The following is a 15,791-nucleotide window of genomic DNA, read 5'->3' on the forward strand; positions in this document are numbered from 1 at the left end:
TACTTCATTTTCCAAAAAGATGTGCATGTGTATTGCATTGTGATCCATCTTCTCTATTTGTCAGTTTATGACAATTAAAAATAAAATGTCTCAAATGCCTCAGGGCTGGTAGTGAGAAATCTCTCCAACTTTGTGGAATCAGTTACTATTCTCATCTTCAGTGCTGCACATTTTTCTGCAGCAAAATAAAATATTACAGGACAACAGCAAATTCAATTAGTATTGTTTTCCCTACCTGTAAAGAACAGAAAATTCAACACACTGGGGACAGTATTTAGCTGGAGTGTCATAGATATCTCTGTAGGGAAGAACCATGATTCAGAGAGAGAGATGAAAAATCATATTGCAGGGGAAAAAATGTTTATGTCAACAAACACTATTTTCCACTCTATTTCTCCACAGTGCATGTCAGTCTTTTCCTTTCTATTGACCTACTGTTTTTTTGCACTTTATTGTGACAACACACCACCTTCATCTCTTCAGTAGCAAATACAGTTCTTTCTCTTCTGAAGCCAACAACCATGCTGTTCTCCCACAATGAAAGGGGTACTCCACAAAATTCTCATTGATACATTGAAAACCATGCAGGACACAAGGTTCTCTACCAGATCAAAATCAAATTAATTCGCCATTTCAGAAAAATTAAGGCAAAATACAAAAAAAATTTGTTTATTATTAATGTATAAAGATATTTTTTTTAAATCTTTATGTCTGCATTAAGACTTGTTTAAAGCACCAAGTTATTCCTGTGCAGCAACAGAAATACATTTAGACATGACTTCAGAAGAATGGGAGAAAATTCCATTCTTCTACCAACTGTCAACTTGCTTTTCTTTCTTGCAAATATTTCTTTATATATGATCATATTTACAATTTGCAAATGCAAGCATGCAGATTCTTTACTACTATGCACTTTTTCAATATTTTCCATTTTAAAACACATTTATATTTGTGTTGCAGAAACACAAATTGATGTGATATTTTGCTTCCTTACAAACAAGATAGGGATGGGAACTGAAACTTCCACAGGCTTTACATTTGCTTTACTCTCTGATTCTCTTGTGTTCTTTTGTAATCTTCTGCTGCCATGCTAAAGCTGGCAGCCTGCTGATAAATTGCTGCATGAAGACTGACACTTGGAGGATAGCCAGCCTTTTGCCTTTAACAGCAAAACAATACTTTCAAACTTGTTTGATTTTTGGAAGAGAAAAAAGTTTTAAAAGGAAATAAATAGCAAACATGCAACCACTGCTGATTATAATATTTCTAATTAGGAGAGAATTCACCTGCTAGACCTGAGCCTGAGCTAAAACTGTGATCAAAGCTCTAAGAATCTAAATTTGGTTTATTTTCCAGCTCCATACTTTTATCTGTCACAGGCCAAAATAAAATTTTGGATCCAAATCTCCCACTCTTTTAAAAAAAATTGAAGCTTGTTCCTGGCACTCCCTGCTGCAGGTCCCCAGCACAACACTGGCACTGTTCCCATGTCCCCCCTGTTCTCTGAAAATATCTGTGTGTTGTCTTTCAGCCAGTGTGCAAAAAGGCCAATCCACACAGAAGTGTTAATTTACAGTTCTGCACAGAAAGTGTTGCTGGGTGGCAAGCCCTAAACCTTAACAAGGCAATTCTATCAACAAGGAGTTTATCTTTCTGGCATTTGGGCATCACTCCCCATCCAGTGGCTGCCCAGGGTGGTGGCACCCCAAGATGCTAAAGGCAGACAGGGCTGAGCTCAGCAGCGCCACAAGAACTGAGGCTGTGTGGGAAGGGGATGGTTTAGGTCAGCTGGAGCCTCTGTGTGGAGAAAGCAGGGTCTGCCTTATGCCGGACATGGCTGCTTCCAGATGGCTCCACCCAGTCCCAGCCAGCTCTGTGCATCCCACCCTGCTGTTACAAGGGTGCTAGTGTGTGGTCCATTGTCACAGCAGCACGTTCCAGGGCCCTTTGTGATGCACGGGTCTCATGGTGCCCAGAGACTACCGTCTCAGGCCAAACCCTGACCCCAAGGTTATTTAAGGAGCACTAAGACCTGGAGTGCCCAATCCCAGGAGAACATTTCCCTCAGGAGGTAACACATCCCCTGGATACTTCAGTGGCAGAGGTTGCCAGAGACACAGGTTGAAGGACTGGTGGGACAGGACCCCAACTCCACTTCCTCCTCCTCCTCCTCCTCTTCATCTTTCTCCTCCTGCCCATAGGTGGGTCACAGGCAGCTGTAGGCAGCACTGCAGGCAGAGGAGCGCTGTGTGTCTCTCACCACTGAAGCTTAAGAGATGGCCAAGGCAGCAGCTTCTGACTTCATGAAGCAAGTGAGCAGCAGAGGCAGAGAGCCAGGGAGGGGCTGTACACAGCCCCTGCTGCCCACCCCCAGCTCTTCACCAAGCCCTCTGGAAGCCCACACCCTCAGCAGGCAATGGGCAAGGGCAGCAGCAGGGGCAGTCCTGGAAGTACCAGAGCCCAAGAAGAAGGTCTTGGTAGAGGAGAGGGAATACTTGAAACTATGACTCCCAAGAGCTGCCTCAACTGGAACACAGTGAAAACCAAAGCTGGAGTGCTAGAAAAGAGAAGCCTCCCTCATCCCTCACACATCAGGCATGGTCACAGTTCTGGGGCTTTAACAATGGAGTATCCCACTTCAGTCGCCTACCTCTAGGCAGTAGAAAAACGGGCTCAACTTTGACCCTGTTTTATGAGCCCTGTTGGATGGCTGAAATGCTGTCTATGAGGACAACAGCACAATCCAGAGCAGCAGAGAGAGCCAGGAAACTCCAACTCATAGGCCTTGCTGGTCACTCCCCAGCTCTTCCACATCAAGCCAGATGGAAGCCCATGTCCTCAGGAGCAGGAAGTAGGACTGGCAGCAGGGGCACTCCTGTCAGCATCAGCAAGCAAGGCAGAGGCCTTAGATAAGAGGGAGAAAGACTGGGAAGATAATAGAGACCAAGAGCTGTCCCAAGAAGAGGACAGCACAGATCAAAAGAGTACTGAGGAACAGCGTCTTCCCATGCTCCTCCCGTGTGAGGCATGGGAAGAGCACTGAGGCAGCCAACTGCACACACCTGCAACCACCAAATTGGATCTGCTGCAGTGAGTCCATAACAGGTCTCCTTATGACTTGGATTTGCTGTCCTGCTTGGATGAAGACATGGACTGGGAGAAAGAATGTTTTTTCAGCCTTGAAGGTGATGTTATGTGGGAAATGAGAGAAAGAACAGCTTCCCAAAAGACCACTTTCTGGGAGGACAGGTTGGTGGCATGGAATAGGAAGTCATTTGAGCTTATCCTACGCAGGTCTGCACCTACAGCAATCCCCATGCAACAGGCCTCCTCCTTCAGGAGGGTACTTGGTGCTCTGTGCAGGGTGTTCTGGTTCCCTTGCCTCACAGGACAGCCAGAGCTGTAGCATCCTGTTGCCAGCGTCAGGTGGATCTCTGGAGATGGAGGCTGGCCCTAAGCCTGTGCAGAATCTCTGAAAAATCCCAGATGATAAGGGGCTAATGCGTATATCTCAAACAACAATATACAGATGGATGGCTGTGGATCCAGCCAAGTATTTTTGCTAATAAGAAACAAGAATTGTTGATAATAACCAAGGATTTTTGGTAATAACATGCCATGGGAAAGAACAGGATGTGGCTGGAAAAGGCAGGCACACAGTCGGTTGTGCTGGCCCAAGCAGAGCAGTGCTTTTCCAGGACAAACATGCTTGTTGTAGTTTCCAAAGATTAACACAACACAGTACCACCTAAGCACAGGAATAAGGCCAAGATGCAGCCTTCGACTGTAGGGGGATATCAAGGGCACCCAAAACCCCCAAAGGCTTCCAACCCATTTCCAGAAATGTCTGAAAGAGTGGACTGTGCATGATGACAAATTTGCACAGCAAGTAAGAAACCTGCTTTCAGGGCAGGTAAACCTCTCTATAAACAGTACCTCCACTCAAGTCCAGACAGAATTTCCCATGTGATATTAGACTTGCCAAAAAAGGAGATAATTGCTTCCACTCACTCTCCTTGTAACTATTCTGTCTGGCCAGTAAAAAAGCCAAACAGAAAATGGCGACTCACCATGGATTATGGGAAATTAAATTCTAATACTAGACCTTTAACAGCAGCAGTGCCTAACATTGCTGAGTTAATTGCCATAATACAGGAAGCTCATCCAAGTTTAGCTACCACTAGTGTGAAAGAGATGTATTTTATGGTTCCATTTCAGGAAAGCCATTGGAATTGTTTTGCTTTCACATGGAAGGAGATACAATACACTTTTACTAAATCCTGAAGGGATACTTGGACTCCTCCACACATTTTATCCTAGCCCAAAAATTATCAACAATTCAGGAGATAAGGGGATAAGGGCCGAGCAATATATTAATGATGTATTGATTGGGGGTCCAGACACAGATAAAATGGGAAATATTCAAAACTATATTATTGAGCACCTTGAAGGTGTAGGGTTAAAGATCCCAAAGGATAAAATTCCGTGCCCTCCTTCAGAGAAAAAATCTTGGGAAGGACATGCTGTTTGTGTCTCTGTTCAAACTTTAACCTCACTGTAGCAAGTAACTGTGCCACAAATAAAAAAGGAGCAAGGCTACCTGAAAAACTCTGCCCATAGCCTGTCGTCTCTGCATTTCTATCCCAATATGGTACCCTTTGACAAAGTACTGAGGGATGTTACCACCCCCAAAGACATACCACAGAGGCCTAGCTTGGGACTTTTTCACCCCATGGCTTGACATTGGACCCAGTTCCTGAAAATTAAGATGCACTGGACCCATATCCAACAGGCAGTATTTTTGGAATACTTCACACCCACTACATGTAGAGCTCTATTTTGTTCCCATCATCTCCCTAAGTATATTTGATGGACTATAATGACACCTGAATTTGCAAGATGAGGAACTGTCTTGTACCATTTGGATTAGCTTTGAGATTTAAGATGCACCTTGTATAATTATCAGACCACATCAATGGGAAATAGAAAACATCACATGGCAAATGCATACACCAAGCAATTGAAAAAAATATGCCTCTGGAGAACTAAAACTTCAAGTCCAACAGGTATCAAAAAAGGCCTTACAAAATCAGTTACTTCAAGAACAAGATGTAGAATGTTAAAGAACAACATGTGGAATGTTAAATTTAACCAACACAGAATGTTGTATTACCATTTATTATGCCTCTACTTCCATTAAGGAAGCATGAGCTAAGATGAAAGAAATAAATGGCTAAACTGCTGAATTGTTTTAATCCATGAAGCCAAATGACATGTTTAATGGTTGAAGCCCCAACTCCTGACTGATGTCTACACTCTTATCATTAGAACTCATAGGGTGGGGCTCATGGATACTAAAATTTGGAATGATGTTATTAACTGGATTTACTTTCTAGATTATTGGAATGGCAGTTGTTTCATACATGATTTATTGCATTACCTCTTCTTCATCCTTATTTTCTCCCTCTGTTTGGTATGTCCACATCACCACCATAGACAAAGACTATGACCATCGATCAAAATTTAAGTAACATGGTGGTGTAAGGAAAGGCTTAGTAACATTTTCAGCATATACTTTAAACAAGCACTCACTGGAAGCTATCTTCTGCTTGTACTATCTCTTCTCTATCTCTTTATCTCTCTCTTTCTCCTTCCTCACCTGTCCTGGTTTAGGGCAAATTTGTGAAGAAACTTCTCTAGAAAGCAGATTCAAGCAGCCCCTCCCACTACTGGTTTGGGGAAAGATTTCCTTGGAGAAAAGTGGAAAAAAACCTGTTTATTTAGCAAGCAAAGTATTCTCAAGCATAAAAAATGAATAATATTAAACCATAAAACCTCTCATTGTTCTGAAGAGATGGCAAATTCAGAAAGTCCTTGTCATGGGGTGTAGCTGGGCTCTCTCAATCTCTTATCAGTCCCTCCGGTGCTGAAGAGTGCCGAGGCTCAGGCCCCCATGGGCCACAGGCCTGAGCTCCCAGGGGTTTGGCTGGGTTTTCAGTCCAGAGCAGGGCTGATTAGTTCCAAGAAAAAGAAAAACCACAGTCTGGGGAACTACTGTGCCTCGGCTAGCTTAAAAAAACTAACTAAAAGCAAGGGAGAGTTCTCTCCTGCTGTCCATGCTGCATACAACTCAGGCAATGGCAGAAAATGTAGGGGAGTAAGTGCAGTTTCTGAAAACAAACTGTGCGCTTATTTTCCCTACCTTCACTCTCAGAACCAGTCTTAAAGGTGCAGAACCTAATATCCAGCATAAACAGAACAGATAACTGGGGATGCGAGCATCAAAAAATCACCCTAGGACACTGCCTCAATTTTTTCTGAATAAAGTTGGTACACAAAGTAAAATTTGTGTTCTTGTACCAGCATTTGGTCTCATTTGCACCTTCATTTAGGCAGAAGAATTTAATATCAAATTGTAACAGTAATTTACTGATAAAACCTGGTGAGTTTTTTTGAACCCTGTGTCTTTTGTCATTCCTTTCAACCACGAGCATTTACAAATCTGTGGTGGGACATCACAGTCCCAAGGGAGCAGAGTGAGCAGCTTTATTGTTGACATGCCAATAAAACAGGATGATTTGCCAACCATGCTTACTTGTGCCTGTTGCTTCTGCAGAGAAAGAAGAGTGCAGGCAAGGCCCATGCCAACAGGCAGAGCAGGAGAGCCCCCTTGCTCCTCTTCTATGGGCTAAGCAGAGACCCTGCCTTTAGCCTCTTCCATGCTTCTTGCACTCCAGCTCCTGACTGGCTGGAGCCCAGAAGCAAAGAGGGGTTGCATCCCGACACTGCCACTAGGCTAAACATTCCTCAGGCATTTAGGGTCACGGGTTAGTGGTGGACCTGGCAGCGTTAGGTTAATGGCTGGACTCAACAATTTTAGATGTCTTGATTTGATGAAATGTACTACAATGTGGGACCACCTTTAATAATAAAAGTGGTCACCACTTTTATTATTAAATAAAAGAGTCGGGAACTTCTTTTTTTTTGAGGGGGGGGCAGGGTGTGAATCTCTGGAATTCACATAAGCACAAGATAGATTTTTCCCTGTCCATTCAATGTAGCAATGCTTCCTGACCCTTTGTAGAAAATAAATACATCACTGTGAGAAACAGTTAGGAATAGCAAATGAAAATATCCTATTCTCAGTGAAAATACATATTATGTTAGACAATGAAATTGTGAGAATAAATACAAATATAGTAATTTGCTGCCTTGTTCTGCTAGGAAATTAAATGCAAAAAAATAGTGATTTATGAGTAAAGAATTTTATCACCACTCACTTACTTGCACATCTGACATTAAAGTTTTTTAAAGTAGGTGTGCATCTAAATCCTCTACTTAGATAAAGCAGCATAACCAAGAACAGTCCTGCTCTGCATTTGAGGAGCATCATCAGCTTTCCTCTGCCAATATTGATATCACAACATCAAAGAATTTGTTTATCCTGAATATTTTGTGAAAAACATTTAAAATTCACTGATTCGCCAGAGAATAAACATTCATTAATTAACAGCAGAAAGTAAACACTCAGAGGGGAAAAACAGAGTTAAAGTGATTTAATTTAAAAATTCATATGAATATTCATGGCATTATTTTGCCTCAGTTTCTAGTTCTAATGGTGCTGTTTCTCTGAAGAACTAATTTAATTGAGTAGATACATGTTTATGTGTACAGAGATTCTCAAGTGCTGCATCAATTCTAGGGTTTTTTTTCCCTAGGCATCCGATTCAAACACATTATTCAAAGGTCCATAATCCATATACATATATTTTTGCCTGTAAAACTCTCAAATAAATGATTTTCTTTTTCTGAAACATACCTTGGGAACGTGAAATTAATTGTGGCACAACACACTATTCTCATGCTTTCAAAATCCCAAGTGCTTTGTAGACACAGGAAGATTTGGGAGACTCACTGCTTAGGCAATACAACTGGATTCTGCCCCTTTTATATTAAAAGAGAAAATCAAGAGAAAACCTGTCTGATCTCATCCACAATATCAAATTGTGATTCTATGATTATGATACTTGTCCTTTTTTTTATTGTATGCTCTTTTCTTTCCTAGCTGCAAATACTAATTCATTATTGTCCTCAGCTGGAAGAAATGCACACCCATGCGAGGTAGACACTTGAGTCACAGAACCACAGAATTAACTTGCTTGAAAAAGACCTTTGAGATCACAGAGTCTAACCTATGACCTAACACCACCTTGTCAAACCAAAGCACCAAGTGCCATCCACTCTTTTCTTAAGCACCTCAAGGGACAGTGATTCCACCAACTCCCTGGGCAACTCGTTCCAATGCTCAGTCACTCTTTCTATGGAGAATTTTTCCCTAATGTCCAGCCTAAAATATTTGCCTGGTATGTACAAAGGAGACAAGGACTCCTGAACCTTAAGGATGTTGTCAAACAGCCCCAGCCAGATGGAGCTTTGACAGACAAAGGTAAGACTATGTCATAAATGTAGTTATCAACCACTTCCCACAGGCTGAAGCTGATTACATGGACAGGCATGGCTAAACCAGAACCCAGGTTACAAAACGTGTTTCAGATTCCGAGGGACTTGCTGAGTGCTTGTTCTTCAAGCAGAAAGACTAATTCTACATCCAGTGCTGTTGATCTGCAAGGAAATATAGATCTGCATAAAGAGAATACATTTTTTTCAGAATTCATATACTGTAAAATTAAGTTCTAGTCTCTTTAGCTACTACTTTGTGCCTACTTGTCTAACCTAGTAGTTTTCATGTGAGCTTTTTCATACTGGTACAGACTTTCATACAGGAAAATGTAGTGTTTCATTCACTGTTGCAATCTAACATTTCCTCCTTCTGTTTTCCTGGCATCAAAATAGTTTTCATTTCTGTACTTATCCCTTGCAAGGCATGCCTAGTGCTAGCTGTATCATGTTTAAGATTGTTATTCTTGCTTCTAAGAAAGCCTGACTTGTATTTGATTCTTCTTATTTCCAGTCTCTTTTCACTGATGTCACTGTCACTCTAGCTTTGTTAAAAGTACAAACTCCACTGCTCCCTTGTCTACTTTAACACTGTGTTATAAGTCCTTGGCTTTAAATCCATAAATCACTCACTCTATTAATCTTCTTCACAAGAATACATGCCTTTAAGGAAGGCCCATAGTCACGAACACTAAAAGTAGAAATAAATCAAAAAGTGTTAAAGGCTAATTATTCCAAATTATTACCCCTTTTTCCCTCACTGTTTTGTTGCCCTCAAAGAGCTTTGTATTTTCTCAGATGTGTTAAAATTACTTTATAAGTACAAAGAACAGTAGGTCACTATCTAATAAAAATGCATTGTATCAGTGATATTTGAGAGGTGGGAAAAAAGTGGCACGAGGTCTCAAAGGAAGGAGTTCCTATTAGGAATTCAAAATATGTGATGTTTTGCTCTGATTTTCACCTTTAGTAAGGTTCTCAGAAGAAGGTCTGATGTTATTTTCAAAAAAGCATGATCCAGATTATTTTCAGAATATTTACCCAAACTATGCCAAACTCTTGTGGCTGGGTGAACACTGTTACCTATCCACAGGAACTGTGGCTATGAAGGATATCCTTAGAGATAAGGAGAGACCATGTTCCCTAGGTGCCAGATAGCCTCATGGTGCTTCTGCTGAAGCATGACCAAAGGCATTGACTACATCCCTCAACTGCTAGGTTAATGTTTTTGTCTCAATGAGACACTTAAGGGTCTACTTAAGGGTCTACTCCAGCCTAAACAATTCTATGATTCCTTCACGGAGTGTTTTACAAAACCAATTTTTAACCTCCTACTCAACCATGCAGAATCAATAAGCCAGTTGCTACATGAATATGGAGCACAAAGCAGCAGGTTCCTTCTAACAAGGCTACATTTCTACCATCTAGACAGCCTGGGCACTCTGACATTGATACCTATGGAAAGGATGTGTTAAAGCCACATCCCCATGCTGGGGATTACTCCTCTGTGAGACTTAGCTTCCCAGCATCCATAAAAAAAATGGTATAGCTCAGAAGCAAGCCTTGTTCTCAAAATTAAACCTCTAAGTCACACCAACAACCTGCTCAGATTTAGCTATCAACTGTCTAGAGGATATATTACTGCTTCATTGATGAGAGAAAAAGGGAAACATAATAGAAATACTTATCAGCTAAAGGGAAGATAGAAAATTCAGCAGCTCATCCCCAAATGGATACTTTACAGGACTGTGCTGTTTGCTGTTGCCAGTGGTAAGTGGCCAGTCAACAGCAAATCCAGCTGGTTATGTGCCCATAAATCTGCACAGGTAATCCCAACTCTGACTTCTCCAAGTCCCTGAGTGCTTAATCACCGAAACTTTCAACTCCTAGATGTATTTGTGCACAAAGCACATAAAAAAATACTAAACCACAATTGACACCGCAGCTCCCAGCTACATAACATACAGCCTTCTCTGAGAAAATTGTCACATATCCACAGATTTTATTCATGTGTAGATTGCCAGACTGTGCAGCATTGGTTTTATAGTCTGAAAATTCATTTGCTTACATGTGAATACTTTCTTTTTGTGAGAAAGTAATAGGGGAAAAGACTATACTATCTGATTCTGTCTTTGGTTCAGAGTCATCAGTTCAGATTTTAGAAAACAAAATAAGTTTTATGATTTGTACAACAGATAAAAGCTACAAAATTTCTACAGTAAGTGGATATACACTTCTTTCAGAACTTTGTCAAATGAGTTTTGACAATTTTAAAATACTTGTCATCTGTTAGAAAGTGACATTTCAATTTTGAAGAAGTATTGATCTCTAAATAAATCAGCTGTGATTGCATCTTTGTCTGAAGATACCTGAACTATATCACAGTTTATTGTTGAAACAGGAAACCCACTTTAGCTAGGTTAGAGCTGGACAATGAGATTGCATAGCTGTTTGATATGGACACACTGAGCATCTGATAAGATAACAAAACCCATGGTGGTTAGGAATGTACTGGTCAAGATGGCATAATGTAGGTAATAGTACACCAATTTCTCTTAAATGGGATTTTTCAGATCAAATTAGAATTAAATATTCTGGAAAACAGAACAAAACGTGTGTTTGATTTTGCCTCCTAATGTAAAGCCTAGCTTATGATGACAAAGCAAAATTTTAATGGTTTGGCAAGAGAAAGCAAGCAACAGAAAAGTTTAATTATGCAACTCCCTGCACCCTGACGCATTGAGGATATTTGCAGTTGTTACTACATCAGTGTCTAAGGAGCTATAGTCTCTCTTTTCTTTTTTTTTTTTTTTTAAGTTCTTCTAAACTAAGGTTTACAATACCCAAAAGAATGCAGTATTTAACTACACGTCTTAAACATCACTTCCAAAATCCCAAGTTCTTGAATGAAGATATGTGACAGCTCCCCACAAACCAGTTCTATCAGTGATAGGTAACAATGATTGGTATCAATTGAAGAAAGAGTCTCCTTAGTAGGGCTGAATGGGAACAAGGGTTTTCTATAGTTCAGAAATTTCAAATATTGTATGTTTATTCAGAAGGAAATTAAAACAAGAAAAAGAAAATGCTGAAAAAAGAAAACACCATCAGATTCAAGATCAAATCTAGGATAAAGTTACACTTGATGTCAATAAAAAAATAATTCTGTCTTTTTTAACAATGTTTTCATTTATATTTTTTGGAATGAAAATACTACATGAAATTCAAAATTTTAATTTCACATTATCATTAATAAAGTAGCATATCTCCAAATACATTTCAATTAAAGCTCTTACAACTCCAGAAAGCTTCAGAAAAGGTCTAACCCACCACTTGCTCAATTTCAAGCTACCACTAATTCACATCTTACCTGCAAACTGCTCCTTCACATCAAACATATCTGCAAGTCAAATGTACTTTTTTTTTAAGACCCTTGTGGATTGACACTAATATTAGTTTTAAATTGAGCAGAGCTTGAATAAAGTGTTATCACACCATTAGAGCAATAATACAGATCTCTGATTAGTAGAAGACAGCAATAAGCCAACAAATATTATTTTCATCTCTCTTCACCCATTGGGGAATTCTAGAGAAGGAGACCTTATTGCAGTGTTATTGCCCATACCAAATTTTTGAGAGGGATAAATTACATTTATCAACAGAGAATTTAAAGTACACAGACCTGGAAACTGGCACTAGCAAATAGTTTGATTGCTTCTCATACTGTGAAAAAGCATCAATTTCATATGCATTTGCCATAAAAAAGGAGGGATTAAAGGATGTGGTCTAAGACACCCAAGCTCTTCACCAATAAAAACATATTTTCCATTATATTTACCGTCCACTGCTCTCCAGAAAGCTGAAAAATAAACTTGTTTTGTTCCTTATTTACTCCATCTGACAAGGCATGATTCTTCTTGAGTTGAGGAGTCTTTCCATGAGTGTCCAGGTTCTTCTCATTGATGTCTACAAAGCCATTCTTGAGGTATTTTGATTGAGGAATACCTTTCTTACGACACTCTAGTATCAAATTCCACTCCTGTTTTATCCTGAAATAGTCCCAAAAAATGCTTATGTGAATCAGCTGAAAAAATATGGCAGGTAAGTTCTAAAGCTTAATCTGTGTTTGCAGAAGTACTTAACAAAGTACAGTTGTTCATCTAAGGTATTGGCTAATTTCATACATATATATCTATATTAAGAAAATATGCATTTCCTGGAGTTACGCTAAGATTTTCTAGACACACATATAGATTTCAAGTGATCAGGATTTCATCCACTGACACTAAAACAGTGACACCCAAAGAATAATAGAAAAGTGGAGACTGAGCAAACTGTTACAGAAAAAAGCAAAAATTATGCCCTTTAATTTGATAGGATAGGAAATATATTCTGACAGGACAAGTTCTATGAATAAACAAAATTAAGTATCTGGAGATATATGAAAACATTTTCTTTGGGGAAAAAAAAGGTAATAATTGCCTTTTTTCCCTGCCCTTTCTTTTTCAAGTACAATGATTTATTTAAATTTTTACACCAATATCTTCTTAGGAGGTAAAGGTCAAAGTTATCAGATGCCAACTGATTTCAGATTCAATTTCAGTGTAACTTCTGCATCACCTCCAAGGCAAGCTTTTTCTCATATAACTTCAGGTGCAAATTCAATTTGACATAATTAAGCACTGTCAAAAGCTCATGCTTTTAGTTAGGAAAGATTTATTTCAGCTTAGTCAATTAAAGAACTGGTTGATTAACAGAATCAAGACTTCCTTACACCAAAATAAGACTCTGCCGAGCCCCTTGCATCATGAATCTGACCTCACACTTTGACTTCTATATTTATGACTACTCACACTATGACTTCATTTATGTCATCTCCATCCTCTGATAGAAACCTTAATCTAAAGGATTGAAGAAAACCAAGAGCTTAAGAAAGACACAAAGTTCAGGATAAAGTACCCCTAAAGAAAGTAAATATGTCCTAGAAAGATAAATACATGCAAGTTTATAAAGTTCAAACAGGAAGATCTTTACACATATTACCACTTAATCATGGGATTCTTCTCTATAAGGTTAAGATGTAAAAAATAATGTCACATGAAACAGAATCATAAAATCATAGAATTATTTGGGTTGGAAGGGACACTGAAGATCATCTAGTTCCAGCCCCACTGCCACAGGCAGGGGCACCTTTCACTAGACCAGGTTGCTTGAGTTCTCCCCTCAGCTGTGAACAAATGAACAAACGATCTTTGAACACTTCCAGGAATGGCGCTTCCACAGCTTCTCTGAGTAACTGGTTTCTGGGTCTCATCACCTCCACAGTAAAGAATTTCTTCCTAATATCTAATCTAAACCAACTTTCTCTCATTTTGAAGCCATTCTCCCTTGTCTTTTCACTACAGGCCCTGACAGAGAGACTCTCTCTGGCTTCCTTGTCACCGCTCTCCAGATAATGGAAGGTTGCTATGAGATCTCTAAGAAACTTTCTCTTCTCCAGGATGAACCACCCAAACTTTCTCAGTCTGTCTTCATAAGTGAGATGCTCTGGTCTTCTTATCAACCTCATGGCCTCCTCAGGACTTGCTCAAACAATTCCATGTTGTTTTTATTTTGGGAGCACCAGAGCTGGATGTGGAGTCTCAAAAGAGAAGAGGAATGGAATCACCTCCCTTGACCTGCTTTTGATGCAGTCCAGGACGCAGCTGCTTTCTGAGCTCTGAACATATTGCTGGCTCTGTAGATATGTCTGGGACCACCTCGACCCAGGTGTAGGACCTTGCTTTTCACTTTGTTGAATTTCATGAGTTTCGCACAAACCCACTTCTCAAGCCTGTCTCTCTGCATGTCATCCCTTCCCTCCAGCATGGCCACACCACACAGCTTGGTGTTGTCAGTGAACTTGCTGAGGGTGCCCTCAATCCCACTGTCCATGTCGCCAAAGCAAAGATTCTGAGTGGCATCAGCCCCAACACTGACTCCTGAGGGTCACCACTCATCACTGGTCTCCACTCAGTCATTGATCTACTGGCCACTACACTTTGCATGTGGCCATCCAGCCAAGTCTTTATTCGCCAGACAGTCCATCCATCAAATGCATGACCCCCTGTATAGAATCAAAAGTCATGAGAGACAGCACTGAAAGCTTTGTGTAAGTCCAAGTTGATTATGTCAATCGCTTTGCCCCTATCCACCAATGCCATGCGTCCATCATAAAAGGCTCCCAGATTTGTCAGGATTAAAACCAGAATGTCTGGTTCTAAGTCACATGCAAGAAACGAGTTACAAAGTTAAGTACAAGAAGCATGCCCCAAAGTCTTGTTGAAATAAATAATTTTTGGACACCCATAACAAGGTATGAAACTGCAGTGTAGAGCACTTTTATGAAAATACAATAGCACAGATGAAAAGTCATAATTGTCTTAATGCTATCAAAGTAAGTCTTTAGACAGCAAAACTGCATGCCTTGATAGAAAGATATTGAGACAGTTGTGGCACTTACAGAAATCTCAGGGGATTTTGGAAAGACTTGGAAACAGAGAGCACAGCAATGGCAGAGACACAGGGCACACAGACACACTGCAGGCACTTTCCACACTTTTGGAAAATACATACAATCATTTATCAGAGGAGGAAGCCTGAGGAGTCACCAGAGGAGAGTTTCAAGGAGCAGCACACTACACATGGAACACAAGAGAACTGCAAAAAGCCCCGTCAGTAAAAATGACTGCAATGTATTCCTAGGTGCCATCTTTATAAAGGGAAAGTACAGAAAAGCACCTTCTACAAATATTTCAGGAGGTGAATTAAGAGTGAGGTTGGTTAAAAAGCAGCTCACTAGATAAAGTGTTGACAGAGTATATGAAGACTGAATAAATTCAGACAAAGTGCATTCTAATGAAAAGACAGTAAGGATCTCTTTATCCCTTATTTCAAAACTTACAGAAATATCTTTTAAAAGAGAAAATTGTATATATCTTGAAATAATAAAAATTAGAAGGAAAACCAAACTCTGATAAACATCAAAAGAGCAAATGAAGTTACTACAGGTATACAAATGAGTAGGAAAGGGATTTGTAGCATATCAGATGAAGGAAACTTCACAGAGACGAGGGGAACAATAACTTCTCAAAACATGAAAGGAGAAATAAAGGAATAGTTATAGAAGTTATTGATAGCTGCAGAAGTGTTATTCATTTTTGGCTTCAGTTTTGATTAGAGAGATCAGAGTACACATCACAAGTCAACATCTGGAAGAATTCCTGGTGTTAAAAGTATCAACAGAGGTGTGAGAATACTAAATACATTTGAAATAAATCTCCCAGTTTCTCTCA

The 15,791-nt window shown here is 39.8% G+C and overlaps 1 protein-coding gene across 1 annotated transcript in view; it reads right to left on the reverse strand.

The window, feature by feature from the left end:
• Positions 1-15,791, reverse strand: part of LRRC2 (leucine rich repeat containing 2) — an 88,883-nt gene that overhangs the window by 43,797 nt on the left and 29,295 nt on the right. Inside the window, exon 3 of the mRNA XM_058826438.1 lies at positions 12,296-12,506. Coding sequence (XP_058682421.1) covers positions 12,296-12,506 — 211 coding nt within the window. The remainder of the gene's footprint in view (positions 1-12,295; positions 12,507-15,791) is intronic.

This window comes from Poecile atricapillus, chromosome Z, assembly GCF_030490865.1.
Source record: "Poecile atricapillus isolate bPoeAtr1 chromosome Z, bPoeAtr1.hap1, whole genome shotgun sequence".
In the NCBI taxonomy this organism is placed as follows: Eukaryota; Metazoa; Chordata; class Aves; order Passeriformes; family Paridae; genus Poecile; species Poecile atricapillus.